The sequence below is a fragment of the Triticum aestivum genome, chromosome 4D (assembly GCF_018294505.1).
Source record: "Triticum aestivum cultivar Chinese Spring chromosome 4D, IWGSC CS RefSeq v2.1, whole genome shotgun sequence".
NCBI classification, from domain to species: Eukaryota; Viridiplantae; Streptophyta; class Magnoliopsida; order Poales; family Poaceae; genus Triticum; species Triticum aestivum.
In genome coordinates this window covers 36,234,308-36,261,841 of record NC_057805.1, presented here as the reverse complement: position 1 = coordinate 36,261,841, position 27,534 = coordinate 36,234,308, and the positions used below count along the sequence as shown (strand labels likewise).

The following is a 27,534-nucleotide window of genomic DNA, read 5'->3' as shown; positions in this document are numbered from 1 at the left end:
GGACTCGGGATTAAATCCAACTTGGCTAGCCGCGTCATAACACTGAAACTGATGTGACAAAGACGTGAGTGCCAAACTTCAGATTCATTAACATTCAAATGAATATGGTTCACGACTTTTTTATACAAAAATCTGCGAGGGAAAGGCGGAACATCCCTCCGCTCTCATAACCTTTTCCAACAAAGAGTCCATATTTCGTAACAACTAATTTATTAGACTCAAAAACCAACTTAAACCCTTCTCTACATAGAAGGGAGCCACTAACGAGGTTCTTCTTGATGGCGGGGACATGCTACACGTTCTTCAGCTGCACGATTCTTTCCAAAGTAAACTTCAGATTGACCGTGCCAACACCATGAACAGAAGCACTCGCGCCATTCCCCATCAATACGGACCCGTGTCCTGTGACCTGGTAAGAAGTGAACAATGAAATGTCAGCACACACATGAACACCTGCACCTGTGTCCACCCACCAATCATTGGGCTGAAACACTGAAAAAACAGTAAACAGATTACCGTACCCAGATGCACCATTCTCATTGTTGCCCACAATCATGTTGACAGACTTGGAGTCCTGTCCTAGCTTCTTGTACTTGTTTGGGCACTTGTTGGCCCAATGTTCAACCGAACCACAAGTAAAGCAGCCCTCATCCTTCTTGTTCTTCTTGAAGGTCTTCTTACCCTTCTTCTTAAAGTCGGTATTGTGTTGGACACCGTTCTTTCCCTTGGGCTTGTGGGGGTTGAAGTTCTTCTGGTTCACCATGTTGGCAATAGAAGTCCCTTCGGCCCCTTTTCCATGCGAGTCTTTTGCCCTCGAATTCTGCTCAACACTCAGATGGCCAATGACATCCTTCACAGAGAATTCACGCCTCTGATGTTTCAGAGTGGTGGCAAAGTTCCTCCAGGAATTAGGGAGCTTAGCGATTATGCAGCCCGCGACAAACTTGCCCGGTAACTCGCACTTAAGAAGCTCAAGCTCCTTAACAATGCATATTATCTCATGAGCCTGCTCCAATACAGGACGGTTTTCAACCATCTTGTAATCATGGAACTGCTCTATAATATACATCTCGCTCCCAGCATCGGCGGCCCCGAACTTAGATTCGAGCGCCTCCCACAAGTCCTTGGCGACATGCACATGTAAATATGCGTCGACCAGTTTATCTCCGATCATGCTAAGAACTGCTCTGAGGAACACAACGGTGGCCTCCTTGAATGCCTTCTCCTGTTCAGGAGCAATCGTTCCCGTGGAGACACCGGTGACCCAGAACACGTTCATAGCTGTGAGCCATAAAGTGGTCTTAGTCTGCCAACGCTTAAAATACGTACCGGTAAACTTATCCGGTTTCAGTGCAGCGGCAAAGCCACTTGCCGAAAAATTCCTACACATAATAGGTTTTTGGATTGTTGAGTAAATAGGCAATTTCTCGACTAAATTAATCCACGAGTAAATCACTAGCATGGCATTGACACAAATAAACGCATACTGATATTCAGTCAAGCAAGCACATACTACGCTAATTGCAGAAAGATCTACGTATAATGTTAGCATGGCTAAAACAGAAAACAGTAGGAGCGGGATAAACGAGTTATACCCTCCAGAAGGCCATGCAGAGGCCGCATCGTTGGTGGCAGCAGCGGCGTCCTCGGCGGCCTTCTTGTCGGCTTTAGCTTTCTCGGCGGCGGCACGTTCGGCGTCGGTGGACATGGTGATGATGAAGGCGGCGCGGACGTAGAGGAAGTAGACGATCGGAAGCGAGCAGTCGCGTAATCGCTGCCCAAAAACCTATTCGCCCCTCACCCCGTACAGGAACCAGAAGGGAGTGGTTTCGGAGACCTGCTCTCCCGTCGACCGTGTACGCGGTGGACGGGGTGGAGTCACCGGCGGCAGCAGCAGCAGGGAACGACGGTGGGCGTGCGCGTGGAGCAGATGTGATCTGTTCGTGGCGGCTAGGGTTAGGAGACACCGCACACTTATATAGACGCAGCCGCGTGGCTTGACCCACGTCCGAGTCCGTGACAGCCCACGATCCGACGTCTCAGATCGTGGCCCAGCTGTTAGAGAACTCTCCGTTAGTGACTGGCAAAAATAAGCGCGTATGTGTGAGCTCGGCTCGGCTCAATCCCGTAACCCGCGGCACGGCACGGCGGGCGGCGGATGAGTGCGCGAGGGCCGACATGTTTTAGTATATAGGTACATCCTTTTTGGACAAATGAAAGTCAAGTATTTTGGAACGGAGGGAGTAGAAGAGAAACCCTTATAAGGAGGTCCAACTCCTCTTCCACTTTCGGGGTGGGACTAAACTTCCCACTACACCTAATGCCATATAACTCACATGGGCCTTTAGAGAATTTTCAGAAATTGCTATATGGGCCTAGAGCCCATCTCAAATTTCAGCAGTACCATCTGCCCCAAGTAACACTTTAATTTTATTCTTAACTCTTCGCATGTTGGCCCTCATCTGGAAATAACGAGTATTTTTGTCACCAGCCCGCAGCCATTCTACCGAGCTCTCTGCTTCCACATGAGCTCCTCACGCTTGTATAGCTCCAGCAGCTCATCTTTGATTTTAATTTCTCTTGCCGAGGGGGCAACTCTCCCAGGAACAGCACGTAAAATTTCCAACTCTTTCTTTAGTCTTTTATTAATATTCATCCCAAGCGGCCAACAATCCCGATAAAGATTTTACTGGTTTTATGCCCCTAGTTTGGTCACACTCGACTGGTTTACCCCTAATTTCCAAAAACACGCGTTCATGCCCAAACTGCTTTGCTCATCTTATGCTTTTGCCCTTTGACCGTTTGATTATCACTTTGAAAATTTCATAAAAATTCATACTAACTCAGAAAAATACAAATAAGATATCAAAATGTTTCGAGAAACATCATCTACATGTGCATGTCATTTGCATCCATGATAAAAGTATTGGAAAGTCCCAATCTCAGGTTTAAGCTAAAACATCCATGATATAAAAAAAATGATCTCGAACCCACAGCTTCATTTTCATTAAACTCGGTAACAGATGGAGTACGTGCTTCCCTCATTTGACAAACTAAAGAGGCATTGAGCTTGCCTTCAATTTCAAATTAAATGCACCAAGTAGGAGCGTGTGATGGGCCCTGGAACAACAATACAGCTTGGGACATTTGGCCCAGCTACACAAGCCAGCCGACAAGGAAGGAACCAAAACCCTAGCTCAATCATTCACAAAGACCAAAGCAGCCGCCTCGCCTCCACTCCACTTTCCCCATTCCCACCAGCTCCACCGCCGCGCCCTCAATTCCGCCTCCGCCTCCGGCGTCCGTCCTTTGGCCTCACCATGGAGGACGTAGCCGGGATGATTTTCTCTGGCCCCGAGTTCAAGAAGATGGACGAGAACATGCGAATGCTGACGGTGGACGTCTTCAAGGCCATCCCCAGGCCGACCGTCTCCACGGCCGCGCCCCTCGCCAGCGCCGCCGCCGCGGCCGCGTGGGACGGCGTCGACCGCATCAGCCGCCTCCCCGTCGGGATCCTCCGCAACATCGTCTCCCGCCTCCCCGCCAAGGACGCCGCGCGCACCACCGCGCTGGCCAAGCGCTGGCGCCGCGTCTGGCACTCGGTGCCGCTCGTCCTCGTCGACGCGCACCTCCTCTCCTACCGCAGCGTCGTGGGGCGCGGCCGCGGGTCCACCCAGTTCCGCGAGATGGGCCTCGAGTCCTGGTACGCCGGCCTGTTTCGCATCCTGGACGCCATGGGCACCCTCGCAGACAACGTGTCCCACGTCCTCGCCGTGCACCCGGGCCCCTTCGCCTTCGTCTACCTCGCCGGCAACAACATGTTGTATCACCCGGACAAGTTGGAGCTCTGGCTCAAACTCCTCGCCGCCAAGGGCGTCAAAGAACTCGTCTTTGTGAACCTCGCATCCAAGTTCGACGACGAGCTGCCCATACCCGCCGAGCTCTTCAAGTGCACCGCCCTCACCAAGCTCTACATCGGCACCTGGTGCTTCCCGGACACAAGCACATCCGACCTCCCGCCTACTGCTGCGCTCCCCTACCTCCGGGAGCTTGGCCTCTGCAACCTCGTCATCAAGGACGAGGACCTCGCCTTCGTGCTGGACAGATGCCCCGTCCTGGAGAAGCTCATGATCGCCAGAGGCCGGTGGCCAGTGTGCCTCCGCATCCACAGCCGCAGTCTACGAAGCGTTCAGGTGTGCATGGCTATCGTGCCAGAAATCAATGTGGTGCGCGCTACACGCCTGGAGAGGCTCTTTCTGTGGGAAGCTTGGGGTTGGGGCGACCGTGATCTCACCAACATGTCCTCCAAAGTCAAGATCGGCCATGCACCCAAGCTGCGCTTCCTGGGATTCTTGGTGCCTGGAATGCACCAACTTGAGATTGGCAACACAGCCATCATGGTCCGTGCTTTAATTTCTTAATAACTATGAATCTTCTTTCATTCCGAATCACCATGTTTTAATAGTAATTTCTAAGTTCCATCCTTTAATTTGTAGTATATATAGCAGTATTACCCCAAAATGCATCATAATTAATTTGCAGGTTAACACCAAGGCAAGTCCAAACACCACTGTCCCAAGCGTTCAGATGCTGGGAGTTCAAGTGAAACTTGGAACCCACTTTGAAGCCAGGATGCTGCCTAGTTTCCTCAGATGCTTTCCTAACATCGAGACGCTCTATGTCCAGGTATAATTTGACCTGAGTGACTACTCATGTTTGTGTCTGCCTGCACCAAATGAGACTGCTACTCATGACGTGCCATCTATGTCCTCTATTTGATTTATTAATTTGCAGTCCGAGAATGATGACTTCAAGTTCTGGGGACCTAAAACTGGTGGCACAAGCAAAGCCATCAACCTCAAGTTCTGGAAGGATGCTGGTCCTATTGAATGCATCCAGAGGCACATCAAGAAGTTGGTTCTTCGTGAGTTCCGGGGGAGGAAAAGCGAGCTTGTCTTCCTCAAGTACATTGCCGAGCATGCGCAAGTTCTGGAGGAGATGGTGATTGTGATGACCCATGGGCATTTGCCGTCAGATAATTTGGGTGCCAAGCTGAGGATCTTCATGGCTTCTGCAAAATGGGCTAATGGATGCTGCAAGATGATGGTCTTCAAGAGTCCATTTGAGCAAGAAGGTACAGCGTGGTGCTACCTAAGAGGATTTGATTTTTCTATTGAGGATCCTTTTGATGTCTCAAAATGCCGCGAAGACAAATGTGCTGCCCATTAGTTTTCTGTTTAAGCATCTATAACGTACTGCCTTAGACTGTTGGTAATGTGTTTTCTCTGGTCTGGGATTTGGGAAGGATCCTACTTGCTTGGCTTCAGTGACTATTAAGTGCCCAAGTTATTTAGCACTATCATTTCTCTTGCAGAAGACTATTGTTAGTTAAATAGAAATGCTGTTTCCAGGATTCAGTTTACATTGCAGGAGTTTGTCTAAATGTATGGCTGAATATTGATGGGAAAGTTTTATCCATCGCTTACTATCTAAGAATGTTCCTCAAGAATTGCTCCTTTTGGCATCGTGCTTCAATTTTTGCAAATTCTCTATGGTGCTTGGTTGCTTATTTACATATTTACACCAAATTACCTCCGTAGCTATTTACGGTGTTTCTAATTTTTGTTCTGCCTATCCATTTTACCATGCAATTATGGAATATGGGGCTAAATTTACTATTGATTGTTGCTTCAACTGGGTCTGGGTGACACTTATTTATACATAATTACATTTATGATAGGGACATAAGTCTAGGCTTCATTTTACCTTAAACAAATATATATCTTGGTCAGTCTGGTTCTACCATGTGCTCTGGCATTTTGTTTTGAAATGATGGACCATATTTTTTTTAGGCACCGTTAAGTCCAATTTATCACTATGCCACATGCACTGCACTGTCTGAAGATGAAATAGGTATCTTGCACAAAGGTAAGTAACAGCTTAAGCAACTCAGAGGGAAACAAATGCTAAAATAAAATAGTTCTTTTGGTGATTTCAAATGCTAGGTTTGAATTCTTGGTGCCATGCTTTCCTTTAAACTGTGAATTAAGGTCCTTTCTACCCAGAAGAATGGACTTTAGGTGTGCCATTATCAGTTTATTACTCCCTCCGTTTGGAATTACTTGACTTCATTTGTATACAAATTTGTACTAGCTTAGCTCTCTCTCCAAGTCATCTAATTCCGAACGGAGGGAGTATAACAGAAAATCCTATGTGCAGGGAATTTGGGCAGATACAAACAATTTAGAGAGCAATAAATAATTCATTTCTGAGGAATAATACGACATTTTGAAAATTTATGAAAAACAATACAGCATCAAGCGTCGCTAAGCCCATTCGATCCAGTCGGCCACGCCTAGGCTAATTAGGACCCAGTCGACCTAGCCTAAGCCGATAGGCCGGTCGACCAGCGGCATTAGCATCAGTCAGCTGAAGCTGGTTAGTACTAATCGGTTTAGCCGAAACCAATTAGTAGTAATCAGCTTCGCCGAAACCGATTAGTTCAAATCTGCTTAGGCAAACTCGACAGCTGCATGAGACCAAAATTTTCAACCGACGGCTGCATGGAACCATATTTTCGACCGTAATTTTATCCCGCCACCCTCTCCCTAGTTAGCCGCAATTTCCCGCAACCTTTCCCTCCATATGTTCCGGCATTATCCTTCCCGCCAACCCTTTGTCGTCATTCTTTCCCGCCAACCCTTTCCCTCCATTCTCTGTGAACATCACCTTCCCGAGAAGTGATACTCCAACGTATCTACTTTTCCAAACACTTTTGCCATTGTTTTGGCCCCTAATTTGCATGATTTGAATGGAACTAGCCTGGACTGACGCTGTTTTCAGCAGAATTGCGATGATGTTGTTTTTGTGCAGAAATAAAAATTCTCAGAATTGGACGAAACTTTCGGGAGAATTTTTATATAATATATAAAAATACTGGAGCGAAGAACCACCGGAGAGGTGGCTTGTGGGGCCCTCGTGGCTCCGCCGACCCTAATTCCTGGACTATAAATTCCTATTTCCGGAGAAAAAAATAAGAGAGAAAGTTTCATCACGTTTCACGAGACAGAGCCGCCGCCACCTCCTGTTCTTCATTGGGAGGCCTGATCTAGAGTCCGTTCGGGGCTCCGGAGAGGGGGATTCGTAGCCGTCGTCATCATCAACCCTCCTTCATCGCCAATCTCATGATGCTCACCACCGGGCGTGAGTAAATTCCTTCGTAGGCTTGCTGGACGGTGATGGGTTGGATGATATCTATCACGTAATCAAGTTAGTTTTGTTAGGGTTTGATCCCTAGTATCCACTATGTTCTGAGATTGGTGTTGCTATGACTTTGCTATGCTTAATGCTTGTCACTAGGGCCCGAGTGCCATGATTTCAGATTTGAACCGTTTATGTTTTCATGATTATATCTATGTTCTTGATGCGATCTTGCAAGTTATAGTCACCTATTACGTGTTATGATCCGCATACCCCAAAGTGACAATAATCGGGATTCTTTCCGGTGATTACCGTAGTTTGAGGAGTTCATGTATTCACTATGTGTTAATGCTTTGTTCCGGTTCTCTATTAAAAGGAGGCCTTAATATCCCTTAGTTTTCGTATGGACCCGCTGCCACGGGAGGGTAGGACAAAAGATGTCATGCAAGTTCTTATCGCAAGCATGTATGACTATATACGGAATACATGCCTACATTACATCGATGAACTGGAGCTAGTTTTGTGTCGCCCTAGGTTATAACTGTTACATGATAAATGTCATCCACCATATGTCACCGATCCAATGCCTACGAGTTTTTCCTATATTGATCTCTGCTAAGTTACTACTGTTGCTGCCGTTACAACTACTACAAAATCACTGTTGTCATTGTTACTACTGATGCTATTGTTTGCTACTGCTATCAGACCATCATATTACCGTGCCACTGATCACTCTGATGCAGATATTAAGTTTCCAGGTGTGGTTGAATTGACAACTCAACTGCTAATACTCACAAATATTCTTTGGCTCATGTGTCGAATCAATAAATTAGGGTTGAATACTCTACCCTCGAAAACTGTTGCGATCCCCTATACTTGTGGGTTATCAAGAAGCCACAGTAGGTATGCCTCCAGGCTCCGAGTGATCTGTGTCGCAGTCAAGGGGACTTGTGGATACCCCGGGAACTTCTAGATCTGTAGTCAGTAAGTAAATAGAGACAGTTAGTAAATAGAGAAGGTATATGTAGAACCAGATGCATGACAAATAAAAATATGAGGCTGGTGAACTAACCTAGAAATGAAGCAACCAGTCAAACTTAGGTCCGTAAGGCTCCGAGACTAAGGCCGGAGCATCAGGGTAAACATCTCGGAAACGTTGTGCAATTTCCTGCTCCCAAGCAGCCGGTGCCTCCAACGGTCCTATGGCATGACCCGCCAAGGGTAGTCCCAACAAAAGTGACACGTCCTCCAGAATAGTTGCCATCTCTCCTCAACGGAAGTGAAACATGTGGGTCTCGGGCCTCCATCGGTCCACTAAGCACGTGAGCAAAGATGCGTCAATGGCGAGGCGTGTAGAGATATCTGTGGCCGCAACCAGACGCGCGGGGCGTGCAGCATGACAAACTAAAAATATTCACACACCTAAATATTTGACATCTGAATATATTACGGAATATTACCGGACCAACTAAAATTATTCAAAGACCTAAATATTGGACATCTAAATATATTACGAAATATTATTGGATCAAGTAAAAATATTAACAGACCTAAATATCTGACATCTAAATATATTGCGGAATATTACCGGACCAACTAAAAATATGCACACACCTAAATATTTGACATCTAAATATATTACGAAAAATTACCGGACCAACTAAAAATATTCACAAACCTAAATATCAGACATCTAAATATATTACGGAATATTACGGAACCCACTGAATAATTGCACACCGTAATATTTCACATCTAAACATATTACGGAATACTTACGGAACAACTATGAAAGAGAAAATGTCAGTTGAATTTTACCCTTGAAGCGTGCGAAGCAACGACGAACGGTGGCCTTCAATCACCGGAGCATCCACCACCTCCACCACCACCACCACCTCCAACTCCATCACCACCTCCACCTCCACCACCTCTACCAAATGCTCACCACCACCACCAAGCTATCCCATCACGAGATCGAGGTCTCCCTTGCCTCCCCCAACCCTCTACAATGCAACTACGGTGGAAAATGGGCAAGAAATCGGCTAACATTCGTGTAAAAATTAGAGTTTTTTCGGGTAGGGAGAGAAGAACAGAAGAATAGAAGAAGAATGTAGGAGGAAGAAGGGGGGCGCATGCGGCTGGTGGCTTAGCCGCCTCCTTTCGGCCTGGCCAAAGCTGACTGGCCCTATCGGCCTGGGCCCGGCCGACCGGACGCCCACCAGGGCGAGTGGATAAGGGGTGACGCGGCATGGCCTATCGTCGGCTTCCACGTGGCCGAGTGGCCACTTGTCGGCCTTGCAGTGGCCGACTGAGGCCTGTCGGCTTAGCCACGGCCGACTGCAGCCAGTCGGCTTCCACGTGGCCGACAGTGTATTAATTTTAAAGAAAATAAAAATGGTGTATTATTTCTCAAATTTATTAAAAAATGTATTATTTAAAAAATAGCAAGTTCGAGCTCATATAATTAAATTCTGTAACAAATAACTTTGTCATTCCATCATGGCATTTCCCATTGACTATATGAGTAAAACGAGATTGCCAAGTATGCTGGCGGGCCGATGACAATTTTCATGCAACCGCTGACCTGCTTCAGCATGATGGACATGCGTGATGTTCTGGAGCAGCGCTCCCAGGACCAGGAACCTGGAGCCCGGCGCGGATAACTGTGAAGCCATGAGTGTTAGCTAAGTTACAAGAAATTTTAGTTCAACTCAAGATACCCAAAGATGTACCCAAAAAAGGACATACAGTTGCACGGAGGGAGGTTCCTTTTTCCTCTGAAAAAATTAAGTACTGCACAACGCAACAATTGAGCCAATCAGCACCATCTAAACAAAAATCATTCACAGCTTTAACAAAATGGCATACACTGTTATAATATTGTAAAATGCATAATCAAGAGATATCAGGTGCTCCAAGGTGTTTAGGTGCTCCCGTGCTCCCACTATCAAAATACATCTCACACTACTGGAATTTTCCTATACGCCGGGTGCACGGATCTTCGCCCGAAGAGGGACTGGATCAGCTCTAAAGCCAAGTCAGATGGGAAGAACTACACCAAAAAGTTAAATGAGAAGTACGGGGAAGATGTTGATCCTCTTACGGCGCCGTTTGACCCTATTGTGGCCATGCCGCGGCAGGCGGTAGACTGAATGGCCGGATGGCAATTCACCTCGATTCCGTCATAACCTCCTCCCTTCCGAGAGTCACCACGCTCCATGCTATGAGTAGTAGCTCTGCTCCTACCATAGAGCGTCACGTACCACATACCGTGACCATTATTAAGGAAATTCAGGTTAGTGCTTCTTCATTGATCCTTAATGGTCCTGCATGTTTGCATTTCAACACTGATGACATTTACATTGCCATATTGTAGACCCGGCTGAATGATACCGAGAAGGAACGAGATGAAAACCGGGCTCAACTGAAGGCACAAAATGATCTAGTGAAGTCTTTACAACATATGGTGGCCAATCTTTATTCTATACAGGGCAAGCAAGACATGCCAGCGACGCAAGAGTGGAACATTGTGAGTTCCATTCGAACTTTGCCGAGTGACCATTTTCGACATTGCCATATGCATTCATCTTATTGTCTCAAAATTCTTACAGCTCAATCCATCACAAGGGTCCAACAATGTTCCGACGGTTCCACCTCGTCTACCTCCTACTCCTTCTGATGTTGATGTAGTTGGGGAAGCAAACGTAATGATGGCTCCTCCTTGTCCGCCTCCTAGTCCTTCTGGTGTTCATGTTCCCACTCCGAGCACCAAAACCGTGTGAACTTCATGTTCATGTTCCCACTCCTAGTCCTTCCATGTGTGTGCTTGAGAACTATTGCATCTTGTGTGCTCGAGACTTGTGAACTTGTGGTAGTCGAGTGTATGAACAACACTATTAGACCATTTATGCACTATTGCTTGTATGTAGGATGTGATTGAGAAATATTGCTTTTTATGTGCAATGCTACTTATATGTGAGATGTTCGATGTGGGATGCACTGTATACTGTTGTTTGTGTATGTTTTGCTGCAGGAATAAAACCAAAAACGAGGAAAAAAGACTGCTGGACATACCTTTACCAAGGGCTACTCTCGGTAAAACCTATTGAACTGGAGCAGGTACTTTATATACATCCAAGCACATCCGCATGTGCAGTGGCGGAGCGTGACCAAAATATAGGAGGGGGACATATGTGAGGGTAACTAACAAAAGGGTCCGTGCGTTGCAACGGGAGAATGTGCATTCAAACGTGGTCAATCCTTAAACGAGTTATCATTGAACCGCACCTGCGCAAGGCAATGATTAAAACTTCAAAAAATAATCTTGTTGAGTTGAACGTGACGGCTGCCTGGTCCATGCACCATCCTTCGTAAGGATTGTCTACAATCAGGAGCGAGAAAACACCACCAAATACTTCCATGGAATTTCTAAAGGTAACGCTGCACTTGTATATATGAAGTGAACCCATGCCACAATAGTAATATCCTCTGCCGACCACTCTACACCTTCCAAATTAAGTTCATCTATGCATCACAGAGAAAAGGAATTTGAATGATGTGGGGATGCCACCTTGGATACAACATGGTCGCCTCTGCTATGTCTGTGTCTCTAAATTGAATATTATTTCTGCAAAAAAATAACTTAAAATACCAGTGTAGCAACTGCAAGAATAAAAAATTCACATTGATACTTGCCATAACCAAACAGATACAACATTTTTTTTGAAACTATAGTAATTTAATACATCAGTATTCCAATGCCTGCGCTGTGAATACTTCAGTTACTAATACCAAAGCTTTCTAGTTTTGGTTTAGAAAAAAGAGATGTTGAGATCTTTTTCAAATACTCCAAAAATACCACGATACTGGAACTTCGGTTTATGAAACTACTGTATTACATGATGGCAAACGCGTCAAAGAATTAAAAACCGTGGTTTAAAAAACTGAGCAGCCAAACATGGCCTAAAGCATTGTCAAAACACACTCTAGCAGACCATCAAAAGACCTGGAAAAGAATCTACACTTCATCCAATGGAAAGAAGAAAAATAAACTAATGAAGGACAAATAATAGCTCAGCTGATTCCCTATGTATTGAACTTCAGCACAAGCATAGTGACGGTATGACAAAATTTTACATTCTGATCTAATTAACCATTTCCGGATCCGCCTATTTCTGGCGTACACATCAGCCATAATTAAACTACAATGTTGTTGTCATAATAAAAATGAAGAAAATGGACAGGAGCAAGATCGAACAAAAGCTGCTTCAGCTATAGCATCTGGGATTTTGCTACATACACACAACAACAAGCTGAATAACGAACGAAGAATATGATAGGTATCAGATAAGCCTCTAATTGAATTGGAACACGATGATTTTTATCATTTTTCTAGAGCCCAAATTGTTAATTAGACCCACTATACAAAGGCAACATTGTTTACCAATAGACTTTTGGACTGCTTGATTAAAATCAAAACCACCAGCAAGAAGAACAGGGGGGTGAAAAGAAAGATGAAATCATTGCAAATAAATATCAGTATATCTTTACCTAATGATTAATCTATTTAGTTACCTAATTATGAAAAGCCATGGCATGACTGGTTGCACAAAGGGACTGAACAAACTTCAGTTCTTACAGTTATGATTTTATCTTTCATAACATCGTTCAAGATACTATGCTAATAGCATGCTTCGAAGAGGTCATGTCATTATAAATTATGATTAGTTGAGAAATGGGTCGTCGAGTTTGCTATAGGTGTATGCGTGGGCGTGCACCCAGCCTGCTACCCATGTTCAAGCCCTATGCTCTGCAGTGTGTGTTGACTCAGGTAATAGATAATGTGTCATATACCGACCCAGTACAACAGGTGCTTAATTGTAGCTCCACCTTCTCGACCTATTCACGTGTATATCATAGATCAAACATGAACCAATAATCATAAATCCAAATTCATGTGCATCAATAGGAACAAAGAGGATTAACTAACTCCTAAATCTGGCAAGTACAACTCAAAGAGGTGCTTGCTTGAGTCTATGCCAACAGACAAAGTTTGCAAAATTGTTCATCTATAGTTATGTCTTGAGAACAACAGGATTTATTAACCATAAGTAGGTCTAGCACTCAAGTTTAGACATCCAGTATCTACATTTCGACATCCATAGTTGAGTCTCGAGAACAACAAGATCTATTAACCATAAGTAGGTCTAGCATTCAAGTTTAGACATTCACTATCGATAGTTCGACACAAATTTGGTGTAAAATTGGTACCCAAGCTTACATTTCCGCAACTGAAGAAAATACTTTCAGTAGTAGAACAAACTACTGGGCACCCTACAGATACAAGTAAGTAAAGGGAGGAGCATGCTGTAGTAGTGCTGAAAGAACATTGTCATATTACATCGCTAAGCCTCCCAGCAAAAAAGTAAAAAACACCCATACTAAAGGAGTATGACCTGACCTGGTGCAAACAAAACATGGGCGTGTAGACGACTATCCGGAAATTCCAAGGTTAGCTTCATACATACCTCAAGTGGAGAACCGACAGACGGAGTTCCGGCGAAGTGTGGAGTATGGGCGGACGACATATGGTGTTCATGGGGAGAAACTCTAAGAATAAAAATCTAGATTCAAACAACAAATCTCAGCCCAATTACAAAATACTACAGGACTCTAAGAGTACAAAAATAAACTAAGTAGTTATCACCCATAATTACTTGCCCTCCTAATTAAATTCTATTGAATTAGCTGGAGAATAATTTATTTAGTACTCAATGGAATGTATATAACAGGAGGAAGCACTCTTACTATTTTTTTCTTTTACATTTTTTCTTGGGTCGAACTAACTGCCGGCAGTTCGACCCAACAAAAAATGTAAAAGAAAAAATAGTGTCCGCAATCCCCGGCAGTTAGCTATTTCAGTCCCGGCAGTTAGCCTGATCAGTCGAAAAATGAATGAAAGAAAAAAAGTATTTGCAGCTCCGGCAGTTAGCTTGCTCAACATAGTGCAGTTAGCTATTCTGCTCGAACAGTTACCATCTACTGTAGCAGTTCGGGAAGTGATGGGTGGGGAAGTGAACGGTTACCCATACACGCATGCCATCGGATGTGCTTGGATGTGTATATATATATATATATATATATATATATATATATATATATATATATATATATATATATATATATATATATATATATATATATATATATATCCATCCTACCACCCGGGTTAGTTACCCCACATGTAAATATGTATATACTACTTTATCATTGTAAATATGTTCTTATATTATACATAAGATATTCCAAAGTGAGTTACGTGAAAAAATTACAAGTTGGTCCATGGTTTTTATTATATTTGTGAAATACATATATATTTGACGTAAAAATGAGTACAACCAAAATACGATACATACTACCTAAAAAATGATATAAAAAGTGTTGTCTATGTATACAAAAAATAGACAATGTGTGTGACAAAATTTGATAATGTAATTAAAAATGTTAATCAAGCATTTGCAAAAAAATTAAGCAAGTATTTGAAAAATGTTAATTAAGTATTTGAAAATTTTAAATGTGAAAAGAAAAATGTTGACCATCTACTCAAAAAATATTATTCTTGCATTTTAAAAATCTTGATAAAGCATTTAAAAAAATGTTAAATGTGTATAGAAAAGAAGTTGATCATGTGTTAATTTTTTTTAGTCTTGTACTTTAAAAAATTGTTAAATGCGTATACGAAAAATGTTACCTCGTACTAAAAAATATGTATCTTGTATTTGGAAAAAGTAAATCAAGCATTTATTTATTTTAAATATGTATAAAAAATTGTCCATGTATTCACAAAATGTTAAACATGTATTCGAAATTTTTGAAACCTTTATAAGAAAAATGTATTAGATATATATAAAAAATGTACAGTGTGTACGGAAAAATTACACGCAAAAAGAATATAAGATTTCGTAAAATGATAATCATGTATACAAAAAATGTTTCCGATGTACTATAAGGAAATGTTGAATGTGTGCTGAAAACCGAGAAAAACGAAAAAAGAAAAGAAAACAAATAAAAAGTAAGAAAAAAAGAAAATCGAGAAAGAATAGAAAGAAAATAAAAGAAAAAAAGACTAATGAAAACCAAGGAAAAACGAACAAAAATCCCAAAGAAACCGGTAAGAAGCGTGAAAAAGTGATCAGAAAGTAAACAAGGATAAAAATAACATTGAAAAAAGTTCAAGAAAGTGAAGAAACGGGCCAGTCCAGTCTCACCCACGAGAGCTATTCCCTTTAGGCGAGAATAGCTTCCATCTTGCTTAAATCGAGATATAGCTCTCACGCTTACGAATATACATGCCCTTTCCTAGGCCTCCTGGGACCTGGACCAATCAGCACTCCCTTGTGCATAAAAAAATGTATTTTTTTTACCGTGATGTAGATCAAAAAGACGCATATTTCGAGCATCTTATACGCTACAAATTTTCCATATTATAGAGCATAAAATGCCACATATTTGGATCAAGAAAATCGTATGTGAACACAAAAACAACAACAAAAATGCTTTAAAAATATCATGAATATTAGATAGTTTTTCTTCTGTAGAAAACATGGCAAGTTTATATTAAAAAATTGTAGTTTTCACATGGCAAATTCTGCGTTGCAAACAAAATTTATGAGAATGCAAAAATTTACCGCGTCTAGAAAATAGATAGTATATACAAAAATTACCATGGTATGTTAAATGAATTCTCTTTCGTAAGGCCAATAAAAATTGCCATGGTAGAAAAACAAAAATAAAAAATAGCTGTAAGACAAGAAAATTTCCATGTTGCCATTAAATCTTTTCTACATATATGCCATGTTTGTTTAAACAAAAAAACATCTGAATTTGTCGTCCCAAGTTTTATGGGCTCTCATGGCCAGATATCTTTTTTTTTCCCATGGCAGCGAAAACAAAAATTAATTTGACATGGCAACAGAAGTTGACTTGACATTGGAGCATATTTGAAGTTGTCATGGCAGCATATTACATTTTTTGCCATGGTTAAAAAATAGTATGATTTTCCATTAGAACAAAACTGTTAAGTTCCAATTCGTAAAAAAATGGATTTGCCATGACAAATTTTGAGACTTGACAAAAATTGCAAAAACATGTTTATTCCCTGAAACTAAACATGGTAAATCCGCCATGAAAAAATTAGAGACATAGCAAAATTAACAAATTCTTCCCCCATATAAATCATGGCAAATTTGCCACGGGAATAACATTGTTAAGTCTAAATTGCCATCACCAATGGATTCGGAATGTTGCCCACATCCATAAACAATTAGATTCGCAAAAGAAGGCGGGCTCCATATTTGTACTTACATGTTAGCCCCGCTTGTCATTGACTACAATGGTTCTTTCCCAATAATCTTTCCCTAATAATAACTAGCAAATGTGCCCGTGCATTGCAACGGGAGAAACAAATACTTATATGTTGTCACTTCTCTTTGCCCCAACCCACTATGTCATCATATGACACATGTACATTACCTTGGCATTATGATCTTCATCTGTATATGCAGTGCAGCTATATATAGTTACCATCATCAACCACATATGCCAAATTTAAATGATCTGAAGAATTTGAAACTAAATCAATGAAGGTTAACCAGCCTTGCTACAACAACAATCTCAACTGAACAACATTCTACAATCCTATCTAGATGGAATACCGGTTCACATTTTCTTTCCACAAAATTTTGATCGATGATTTGTCGATTAACAGATTCAGCCGGAAAAAAATACATGGTTAACATGTAAAATGCAGCTAGGCGATTTCAATAGAATAATAAAGAAAAAAAGTCATGTCATCTCCAGCTGCATACCAAACTTCACTATCGACAACTAATGCCACGGTATATGGGTCATGGCCTGACAATATCCTCCAGCTGCAAGGTCTTGTCCTTTCTCCGCTAGATATCATCCTTTAAATTTAAAGAATTTAAATACTACATCAGTAACTAACACATCAGCTCTCGGGTATGAATTGTTAAAAATAGGGCTGCCTTACTCTGCAATATACATGCATAACAACCAAAATGATACATGAGAAAATTTGATTTTGTATAACATTGCTCGTAATCATCCATATAAACCTACTACAAAAATAGTTTTCAATACACATACCTGACTATATGACACGCCTCCTCCATTGCAATGTAAACACACAAACATCAAATTATCAATAAAGCAAGCTCCTCGCATTCAACCTGACAGGAATAAATGAAAGCAAATCATTCATGAATTTGCATAGAAATCTAGAGGATATTTGAGTAGTATCGAACGTGTAAGTGAACTTGTATATGTGCGAACCTGTGGCAATTAAACTACAGTACAACATTTTTCTCCTCCCTAGTTATCCACAAAAGGTTTGATCTCTGTCAACCGTGACTATCATGGGTCCAGTGAACCTGTGTACATCTGTAACACCATATATTGGCTCGGGTGAATACTTAGTGGTCTCTGCAGTAAAGAAAGCACAAGAAAATATATAATAATTTTCCATTACCAGAGAAATAACTAAATTGTTCAGAAGCTTCAGTCAATAATGAATAGCAAGTGCTTAGATAATACTCTGCAAGCTTTAGGCAATGAATTAGTGCTGAAATTGAAAATATAAAAGAGATAAATAACTGAAAATTGTTCAGAAGCTTCAGGTAATCCATAACCGAAGCGAGCAGCATCAGCGCGTGGAGCGCCCAGTTTGGCGATGACGACAACAGGGGCATAAGTATTCTTGTGATTCGATACGATCATGTAAAACATATACCTTGAGAATCCTTATGTAGGTCTTAAAGTATTGTCCCTTTCTTTTAATTTTAATCGCCAGGTAATTAATCAGGAGGAAAAAAACCGACCAGAATATATACTGGATTGAAAAGTTGAACCGCTGGTGAAATCCACACCAAGATATGTAGTAACAACCTGTCAGTACCAGGGCAATATTCGTTGGAGAAGATACAAACTGAGTTGCAAGCATAGCATATTTCTGCTTATCCTTGGATTCTTTGGTTCAGAATTGAGGTCATGGCTTTCCTTACACCACGGCAGGGTTAAACTCTAGATATCTTCAGCCAACCAGATAGTGAAAGCTCAACTCTTCTTTGTTTACCTGGGCCCAAGATATGCTTACCAAAATGTTGCTCGATGAAAGGCTAGGCAGATGCAAATGAGGTTATATTACATTATCAACAATTAACTGCTACAGTTTATTTAAGATCTGGGAACCTGCTATTCTGATATGTTCACTGGGAGAATCTACATTACAGTATACGCTAATAACTTCAGACCATGTTTTTTCAATTTGCTAGGTTGGTTGACATGATCTGCGAAACAGTCCCACAGACACATACCAGCAATGCAAAGTTCGCAGCCGGTGCTGCTGGTGGCCCTCAAAGTAGCAAAAGAATAACCAACCGATGGTAACAATATGTAAGTTGCGACTGGTATATTCTCGTCGGCAGGCTTGGCAGCGGCATCTCGAACTCTAGTGGGTGGAAACCTTGACTGATGGATGGACTCGGGATGCGCTCGTGATGCCCGCACCAGAGCCCAACAGCCATGACGCGCTCCATCCCCTGCCCGTCGACTCCCGTCCAATAGCCTCGAGGCTGGCTCCTTTGCCGAACGACTCCAAGACCCACTACAGCATGTCAATGATTTCCTCCCATCAAATTCTTCTTGCTCCATCGAACCCAGCCAAGCCTCAGGGCACCATGTCCCCGTCCATGGAAGAGAGGAGAAGTAGCAGCTGATTTCGAGGAGGAGTTGTCTCGATCCCGACTGGAAGTCGTTCTCCTTGTCTCCTTCAGCATAGGGGTCGTCGGCAGGACAATGACATGAGCGTGTACGCATATGAAGCGTGTCGTTGGAGAAGCAGGCGGCGATTCCGGTGGAGGAGTCATCGATGCCTGCGAGTCTTTCTCCCTTCACCACTTTCCTCTCGATCCTGATCTGATTTTTCCTGACTTCATGCTTGGTACCCGTGAGTTCGTGGCCTCTCTATCCCGATCTGATTTTCCTGTCGATTTGGCCAACAACCTCGATGCCGATCAAGCGGCAACATGAGGACCAGCGGCGGCGTAACGAAGGGGATCAATGAGGTGAGGAGCAACGGCATTGACGACTTTGTGCTTGGTCCCCGTGACCTCTCCCTCTCGATCTAATAACGAATCGAATAGTTTCTTTTCCTCGATCTGGTACGCGTTGAAGAGAAGGAATTGTGCCCTTGAAGAAGGAGATCGGGTGAGATCAAAGAAGGTGAAGGAGTCCAGGTCTGCTGCAGAGCTGCTGTCGAGGAAGAAAGAGATCGATGCAAGAAGACGAAAGAGACCGGGTGTAATGCGGCCACACATTGCGCTTTTTTTTAGGGAAGGAAAGCCCAGCCCAATTATGTATTTGTGTACATAATAGACGGGCCAATCTTTAGAACGCAAAATAAAGAAAACAACTATGATTGAATTACCGAGACAGAAATTTAGTACCACCTCGAATATGTTTTAAATTCAAACTGAAAGCGTAAAATCACGGAAAGAAGCGTATTGTGAATTTACGCTTTCAGTTTTTTCACCTATATTATTTTCTATATCCGAGGTGGTACTATTTTACCTACGTATCTGGAAAAAGAAAAAAATTAATAACAAATTGGCACGTATAGGAGTTGAACACACGACCAACCGCCACGGGGCCAAATAACTAGTGTGTCTGATTACAGAGGGAAAGTATATATATTTATACATATGCGAGATAGCTGAAAAAAAAGTAAATAATCCCACCTCGCCCACGTATATTGAATCACATCTGTTTAAATATGTCCGCGAGTGGCCTAGGTAACAAGCTAGCTCAGGAGCAGTACGAGGCGTGGCTCAGTTATATCCCTATATGGGAACACATAATTACCTTCCAGGAAGGAATTAGTGATCAGGAACGGAAGGCATTTTAAACGAGATTTAAGGAAGGGAGGCCACAAAATGAGTCAGGAAGGATTAATGCATGGGGAGGAGTGTTGGGGGGCGCCCTGCCATTGCTAATTCAACGAGATTTAAAGAGGCGAGGCCACATAATAAAAGAGCAAGGAAGGAAATTAATCCATGAGCATGAAGGTGATGGATTTGGATTTAAAGAGGCGCAAGGCCACGTAATAAAAGAGCAAGGAAGGAAATTATCCATGAAGGATGTAAGGTGATGAATTTGGGGTAGGTGGTGTGAAGTCTGAAGGAAGATGGAAGTCTTGATCAACTACAAAATTAAAAAGATTTACCTAATATTTTACGTGAATTAAAAATATTCTCTATTTTTTGATTTGCTATTTTGCTTTTGATCCAAACAATGTTCCATATTTTGTTTTGATATCATAACCATGTTTATTCATATTCATATACAAAATGTGTCATGCAACTGACTGGAGATCAACTATAAAGTTAAAAAAATTTACCTAATATTTATTCTAAAATTTGTACTCTGAATGAAAATTGATTCAAACGATGTTCCATATTTGTTTTGATTTTGTAAACATATGTTTAGTCACGTACAAAATTATTTTAAGACAATTAATTCACACTTGCTAGATTTCTTCAGATGCTTCATGAAATGTCTGAACCTGAACTTATTCATAAACTTACATTTAATGTTAGACCCCATTATCCCTAAATTTGATGTTAACTATGTAGCGGGACAGTTCCTTGACCACACCAATTGTATATGAACCGGTGTTTTCTCCGTTGCAAAAGCACATGCATTGTGCTAGGGAGCATGGGTGTGGTGATGGTGCATGCACCAAGTGTAATTGAGAAAATAACTCACCATCATTACAAGTCCGCAAAATTACAAGTCGGCACGAGAAGGAGCTCTCAAAACAACATGCTCGAGTATGATGATCAAGCTCATCACCTTGGGATTGATTATGTTCGTTATGAATATTAGCACAACAAGACCACCATCAACAATGATGGCGAAGGGAAGAAGTGGTAATGCAGATGGGTCACTAGGGACGTGTAAAAGGATTTGTTTCTCCCGTTGCAAAGCACAGATTGACTCCGTGAGTTCACCATCACAATACGCTTCTTCCCGTGATTTTACGCTTTCAATTTGAATTTAAAACATATACGCGAGGTGGTACTAATTCGGGGAACCACGTCGTGTACTGGGCCGCCTGTTAGCGCGCTTCAAGTGCCTATTACTTCAGGCCCACCGAAGAGGTACGCTGCCGGGTCCGGACCCGCTTTGCTGATCTCTTTTTTTTAATCCAATCTCTCGCATCATGCCAGCTCGGCCCGTGCTGGACGCATCCCTCACATCCAAGGACCCCTCGATCGACCGCGAGTTCCAATCTGGTGTCCGTCTACTTTGCTGGAGCGCCATGGACTGCTGAGCGGACATCGCTACAACACGTCCATTAAACGAAACCTTCGATCGACTGCAAGTTCCACCTAGATCGCCAAAACACCATCAACTTCGCCGGAGCAACATGGAGGCCTGGGCGCGTGACTACGCAGATCCCTTCAATTGCTACGGCGCCCCACCAGCCCAAGTTCAATTTCCTCCTTCGCCGACGACCGGCGCAGGCGGCGGTTCTCCAAGGACAGGCACTCAAACTGGACGGGCCCGCCCTGCCGAGGCGCTGAAGCGCCATATTGAGCGACGGCAGCCGGCACGTGTTGGTCATCGCTCTCGACGGACTCAGATTGGCGTGCTAAGGCGGCGAAACACCGTGTTAAAGGACGGTGGCCGGCGCGTATTGCTCGCTCTCAATGGGATTCAGATCACGGGCCAAGAAGAGGTCCGTCTTGGTATGGAGGTGACTGGCCCGGAGCCCCAGACAACCGCCAGGAAAACCTACCGTCCAGTCCCGGCCGTTGTCGTCGTGAAGGGGTTGCACAACATGGCACGTACCGCGCAAGGATTTCATGCACACACCATGCAGCTGTAGGGCAATCTCCAGGATGAGAACGGGGTCCAGGTCGCCGTCGCGTGCAACCACGTTCAATCTTTCTTTTCTTTTCTTTTTTTGCTTCTCCTTTTCTTATTGTATTTTCTTTTTAGTGATTAGGTAGAAGCAGCTTCACTAGGATATAGATGTGGGTTACATATAGGCGGAACTTCTTGCTATTTACTAAAAGAAACAAATGCAATATTCTTACTCTCATGGAACATGCAGAGAGCTACGTTTGACATGTGTATTTTGATCTATTCATACAATTTATTATTTCCAGAACTTCTTATGTCTACGGATACCTATTTACTATAGATTATTTTGCCCACTAGGTAGCTTGCTGCCAACTAGAACTTGATCAGTAGCCGGTCAATAAAAAGGTTACTTTAGAAAAAATAAACTAGAAATACAATGCTTTTCTTTTTTGAACACAGTACAGATGCAAGCGCTCATATACACGCGCATACACTCACCCCTATGAATGTACACACGCACACCCTACCCCTATGAGCACCTCTGAAAGACTGAGGCGGCATATCATCTTGAAATTTACGAAGTCACCGTAGGCACCTCATCGTCGACGGGAACGTCTCCTCCCACTGAATGCACATCGCCGGAGATCCTGAAATAACAGAATTAGTATTTGGCAGTTTACCACGGTAAACTTAGTATCCATGTGCAACTTCTCTAATCAGTTGATCCATACCTGAGTCATTAATTGTTCCTTTTCTGTTTATATGTTTCCTGATCGGGCCCCATGCGACCTCTTGCATTGAGCTCTTTGCTGCATACCTGTTGGTAAAAGTCAATAATTTACATAGTACTCTGAGTGTAGCAAGTTTACTTGGTATACAATTTCCTTAGGTATGAGTATGTATGAGTATTTCTAAGTTGGAGAAGTAAAAACTTATCTGACTATGCATACACAGATGGTTCTGGTATGGCACTACACCATTATAAAACTTTTGATGATAGCTGGACAATCATCAAGTTTTCTTTTGATTGGCCTTTTTTTCATTTCTATGGAATATCCCCTGACCTTTCGAAAAATTAACCCGCAATACACAGTGACGGAATTAAAGAGAAACACCATGATATTCTGGTTAATCAACCCACAATCCATCTTCTAAAATAAATCCTTTTAAAAAATATCCATTATTTTAAACATTGACTCCAATTTTAATATGCTATATATGAAATTTGATTAGAAAAATGTGTAGAATCTAAACATGGTGTTATTTTACCTGTTAACCATTTTTGAAATGATATGCAGGGTGCAACCTTAATCAATAGCGCATGATCCATTTTTCCTTCGTTTGGGCGCTGATCCTAATTGCAAACGAACACCTCAACAAACCAGATTAAACACGAAAGAAACCAATGATAACCACGCATGCACGCATCGGCAAATCTCGCAAGAAAAAACATATTTCTCATATTATGATGAGAGACATGCCCTTTGGATTGAACAAATTCAAGCACATAGTGGACGTGTACGCACTGAGGCCATCATGAGCGATGCTGGAAAGGAGGATAAATGGCAATACATATGGGATGCCAGGTTGAAATAAAGGACGTGAACCTATTCGGGAGTCATGATTATTGGTTTAGGGAGGTGTGGTATTTTTTCCCGTTGCAACGCACGGGCTCTTTTGCTAATAATAAAAAATTCACAACATATTTGATTCAATTCTACCTTATCTCTAATAATTTGAGCGGAAAATTAGTCGCATTGCGACTTACAATGATAGAATATCTAATACATTGCTTCAAGACCCGTGCATCCATCATAAGACCAGGGAGGCGTTCACACGAGATTGCTATAAAACTGAAGTTGGATCATTAATGGCCTCAACAGTCATGGACACCATCAGAGCCCCCACAAAATAAACAGACACCTTTGGTGTTCTCTTCTGGAGGTTTGTCTCGGCCGCGTTGTCCTGTGGAGCACACCATGTGGTTGTATGTCTTGTCGAGGAGCGTGTGAGGCTTGGGTTCTCCGACTCCGACTCGAGGGAACTAGGGCGTTCTACAACCCATCCTCCAAGTAGACCGTGGTTGACAGCGTCTTCTAGTCTACATCGACGACTTCCCGACCACTGATTTTACAAGCTCCTGGGTTTAAACAAGTTTGCTTCGCTGAGATGGAGGCCCAGAGTTGGCAACGAGCTTTGCTGACTGTGCGCCGCCGGTGGATGCAGGAGGAAAAAGACTTCGGCATCCTTGAGGGTTTGGATGTATTATTTAATTTTTGTAAGAACACTTTTATAAGGGACTGTGCTACATAATATATGATATTTAGTCTTTTCGCAAACAAATAATAACAAATGGACACCATAAGAGCATAAATTAGCACACGGGTGACAATTGTACATTGACTACACTCATTGTTGTGTTTCTTGTAGCAACTCTAGCAGAGTCATAAGCGCACTTTATATGGATATGGAAGCTACCGAGGGAACATGCAAACACAAATTCGCCAAAAAGGCAGCCTCCATATTTTTACTTACATTACATGTAGGTCTCGCTTGTCAGTGTCTACAATGGTTATTTCCCACTAATAAGAAATTCACAAGATAATTGGTTCAATTCTACCTTTTCTCTAATAATTTGGCAAAAAATTAGTCGCATTGCGACTTACATTGATAGAACATCTAACACATAGTTAAATTATTATTATTTTCGAACAGGTTGAAATGATTTACCCCCCCCCCCCCCCCCCCCCACACACACACACACACGAAAAAAAAAGTTGCATAACATTTGGACATGGATATATACAATTTTGAATTTATAAGCTTTGCAAATTTATTTTCGATGAGCAGCACCAAATGCTACCCAGAGCAGAATTTGGTATCTGCCCAAACATGGGAAACTTCAAAAGTCAAGTAACCAGAACTTGGCGACAGATGCCGAGAACATTTACAAAAGTATTTGATATTTTTAACATTTACAAAACATATTTCTGACGAGCAGCAGCAAATGCTATCCGGAGCAGAATTTGATACATCTGCCCACCAATGGCTTATCAAACAAACAGGCGAAACTTGTGAGTCCATTTTCTGTCTGTCCGGGACGTCGAATAGATCGGTCCGTGCAATACATATCTGCCTGATAAAACGTCAAGCAACCGGAACTTGGCGACAGATGCCGAGGACATCATCCAAGGGTGCGTGATCGCCGGTGCCTTCATCTCTCCACGCGTACAGCAGTTCTTTTCCTTTGAACACAAACATCCCACCCTGCAGAGATCAACACGAGCAAACACCCCCCAATCAATTACGATCTACCGAGAAGCGAATCCACGAGACGTCAAACTTCTTCTTCTGGACAACAAATGCAGATACAGAGGACGGACGAATTCAGTTTAACCTGCTGCATGACGCCCGTCAGGTCTGCCGGTGTGCCTTTCAGCGTGTAGTTCTTGGTCGCCTCCTTGATGGAGTCGAGCCTCGAGTATATTTTAGCCTTCATCGTGCGCAGGGATCATCAAACATTTTAGTGGCGTTGGTGTAAGTGCCCTCTGAAGGAACAGTTGCATGATCACAATTCCGAAGGGAGATGTGCTTACACTAGCTGGACTGAAGAGGGTCCGGCCTAATCCGTGGTACAGGCCCAAGACGTCGTAAGCCTGGAAAGATGAGTTCGCCGTCAGTCATTCATTGAGACCCAAAAACACCACAAACGATGCTGATACTGTTGCGGCATCACTGAAACAGTACTGAATTGTCACCTTGCGCTCGGGGTCGGCGTACAAGCTATCCACAGGAAATGGCAGCTGCAACGCAATCAGCCCAGAGAACAGTCAGCTCCACGCATGCTCAAAAAAGAAGCAGAACAATTGCACGGTGCTGACACCAACCAAGAACCACGAACTCAGCACAGCCTTACCCCGTCGGCGAGAATGCGTGCCTTGTCAGAGGTCCCGACGCCGATGGCGATCAGTTTAGCGCCCGCAGACTCGAATTTCGGCATGGAGTTTTTCAGATCAGAGGCCAGCTCCCAGCTGTTAGACATGGCAGACAGCAAAACTTAGCAGCGGGACAGCAAGCGAGAAACGCGGTAAGCATTGCACCACCGATACGCCTCGATTTCCTCACCAGCAGAAGCATCCGAAATGCCTCAGCAGCGCGACCACGACCACCCCCTGCACGCAGAAACAACACCAGTTGAGTTAATCGACTACCAATTCACCATGTAGTAAAACTGCACGATGCCGCGTTTGGGTGAACTCGGGAGTTGGATACCTCGGACGGGTCCCAAAGGTCGCTGAGCGGCACGGCGTCGCCGGTGCCAGCGGCGAAGACGGAGACGCCGCCGAGGGCGTCCCACGCGGCGGTGCCGGCTTCAGGCGGAGAAGCCCCTGCCGCGGCAGAGACGGCCGATGAACGGCGACAAAGACGGCGCGCGTCCGGGAGTGTGGAGCCGGCGCTTGAGACGGACACGCGGCTGTCGAACGATGGACGAGGAGCGGAGGTGTGGAGGAGGGCGCGAGGGAGGCAGAGTGAGACGGCCGTCGCCATGGAGATGGCCGGACGAGCCACACGTACCAACAAGATGGCTGATGGCTCGACCAGGACGCGCGCAAACTACCGGTAGCCGGAGACCGAGTGGCCGCTAGTGCGCGGCGTGGCGCGATCTCGAGTTTTTTTTTTCGGAGCTCTGGGTGCTTCAGGCGCCAGGGAAGCTCCCAGGCGCCCACGCGCCGGCTTTGGTGAGCTGACCCATGTAACGTTCACGTTTGAGGAAAAAAAAACGAAAAACTCGCAGAAAAAATCGTGAATTATAAAAACATTCACGGATTTTGGGAAAAAGTACATGAACTTGCAAAAAGTTCATCGAATTTGAAAAGCAGAGTTCAGCGACTTTGAAAAAAATAATTGGTTTCAAAAAATGTTTATCCAATTTGAAAAAAAGTTCATCGATTTTACAGAGCATTCCGTAAAATTCATCTATTTTTAAAAAGTTCATCAATTCTAGAAAAAGTTCACAAAATTGAAAAAAGTGCATCGCTTTTTGTCAAAAATAACCGACTTAGGTAAAGTTCACCAAATTTACGTAGTAAAAAAAAGAAAAACCAACAATAAGAAAAAGATAAACAGGCCGGCCCAGCTAGGAGGCTTCAGGCCCCCGTTTACAAAGTGCACAGTAACAAGCGCTTGAAGCGCCAAATAGGATCCGCCTTTTTTTAGGGGTTTAATTTTTCCGAGTGGCAGCCGAAATAACTAATTAAGGAGCACCTTTGCAACGGTCGGTCCCACCTCTCCACGTTACGACAAGTGACGCACTGCATGTGTGTCACTTGTCGCGGCCCGGGAGTTTTCTCTTTTTCGTAGATCCGTTTATTCAAAATATTTTATCCC

General features: G+C 43.2%; 2 protein-coding genes across 2 annotated transcripts; one reads left to right on the top strand and one right to left on the bottom strand.

Moving 5' to 3' along the window:
• The first annotated feature begins 3,238 nt into the window (after window positions 1-3,238).
• On the top strand, window positions 3,239-5,422 carry LOC123099525 (putative FBD-associated F-box protein At5g56440). The gene is made up of 3 exons (XM_044521669.1): window positions 3,239-4,400; window positions 4,543-4,686; window positions 4,795-5,422. Exons 1-3 carry the CDS (start codon window positions 3,321-3,323, stop codon window positions 5,227-5,229), a joined length of 1,659 nt encoding a protein of 552 aa, XP_044377604.1. The 5' UTR covers window positions 3,239-3,320; the 3' UTR covers window positions 5,230-5,422.
• A 19,631-nt stretch (window positions 5,423-25,053) lies between these two features.
• Window positions 25,054-26,827, bottom strand: LOC123099524 (prostamide/prostaglandin F synthase). The gene is made up of 7 exons (XM_044521667.1): window positions 26,419-26,827; window positions 26,272-26,318; window positions 26,063-26,177; window positions 25,905-25,949; window positions 25,743-25,802; window positions 25,544-25,639; window positions 25,054-25,413 (listed from the first exon to the last, which is right to left on the bottom strand). Exons 1-7 carry the CDS (start codon window positions 26,692-26,694, stop codon window positions 25,294-25,296), a joined length of 759 nt encoding a protein of 252 aa, XP_044377602.1. The 5' UTR covers window positions 26,695-26,827; the 3' UTR covers window positions 25,054-25,293.
• Between the last annotated feature and the right edge of the window lie 707 nt (window positions 26,828-27,534).

Coding starts and splice junctions, on each gene's coding strand:
- LOC123099525 (XM_044521669.1), top strand. CDS start 3,321: ATGGAGGACGTAGCCGGGATGATTTTCTCTGGCCCCGAGTTCAAGAAG. Junction 4,401..4,542: donor TTGGCAACACAGCCATCATG/GTCCGTGCTTTA, acceptor ATTAATTTGCAG/GTTAACACCAAGGCAAGTCC. Junction 4,687..4,794: donor TCGAGACGCTCTATGTCCAG/GTATAATTTGAC, acceptor ATTAATTTGCAG/TCCGAGAATGATGACTTCAA.
- LOC123099524 (XM_044521667.1), bottom strand. CDS start 26,694: ATGGCGACGGCCGTCTCACTCTGCCTCCCTCGCGCCCTCCTCCACACC. Junction 26,319..26,418: donor ACCTTTGGGACCCGTCCGAG/GTATCCAACTCC, acceptor TTCTGCGTGCAG/GGGGTGGTCGTGGTCGCGCT. Junction 25,950..26,062: donor CACGCATTCTCGCCGACGGG/GTAAGGCTGTGC, acceptor ATTGCGTTGCAG/CTGCCATTTCCTGTGGATAG.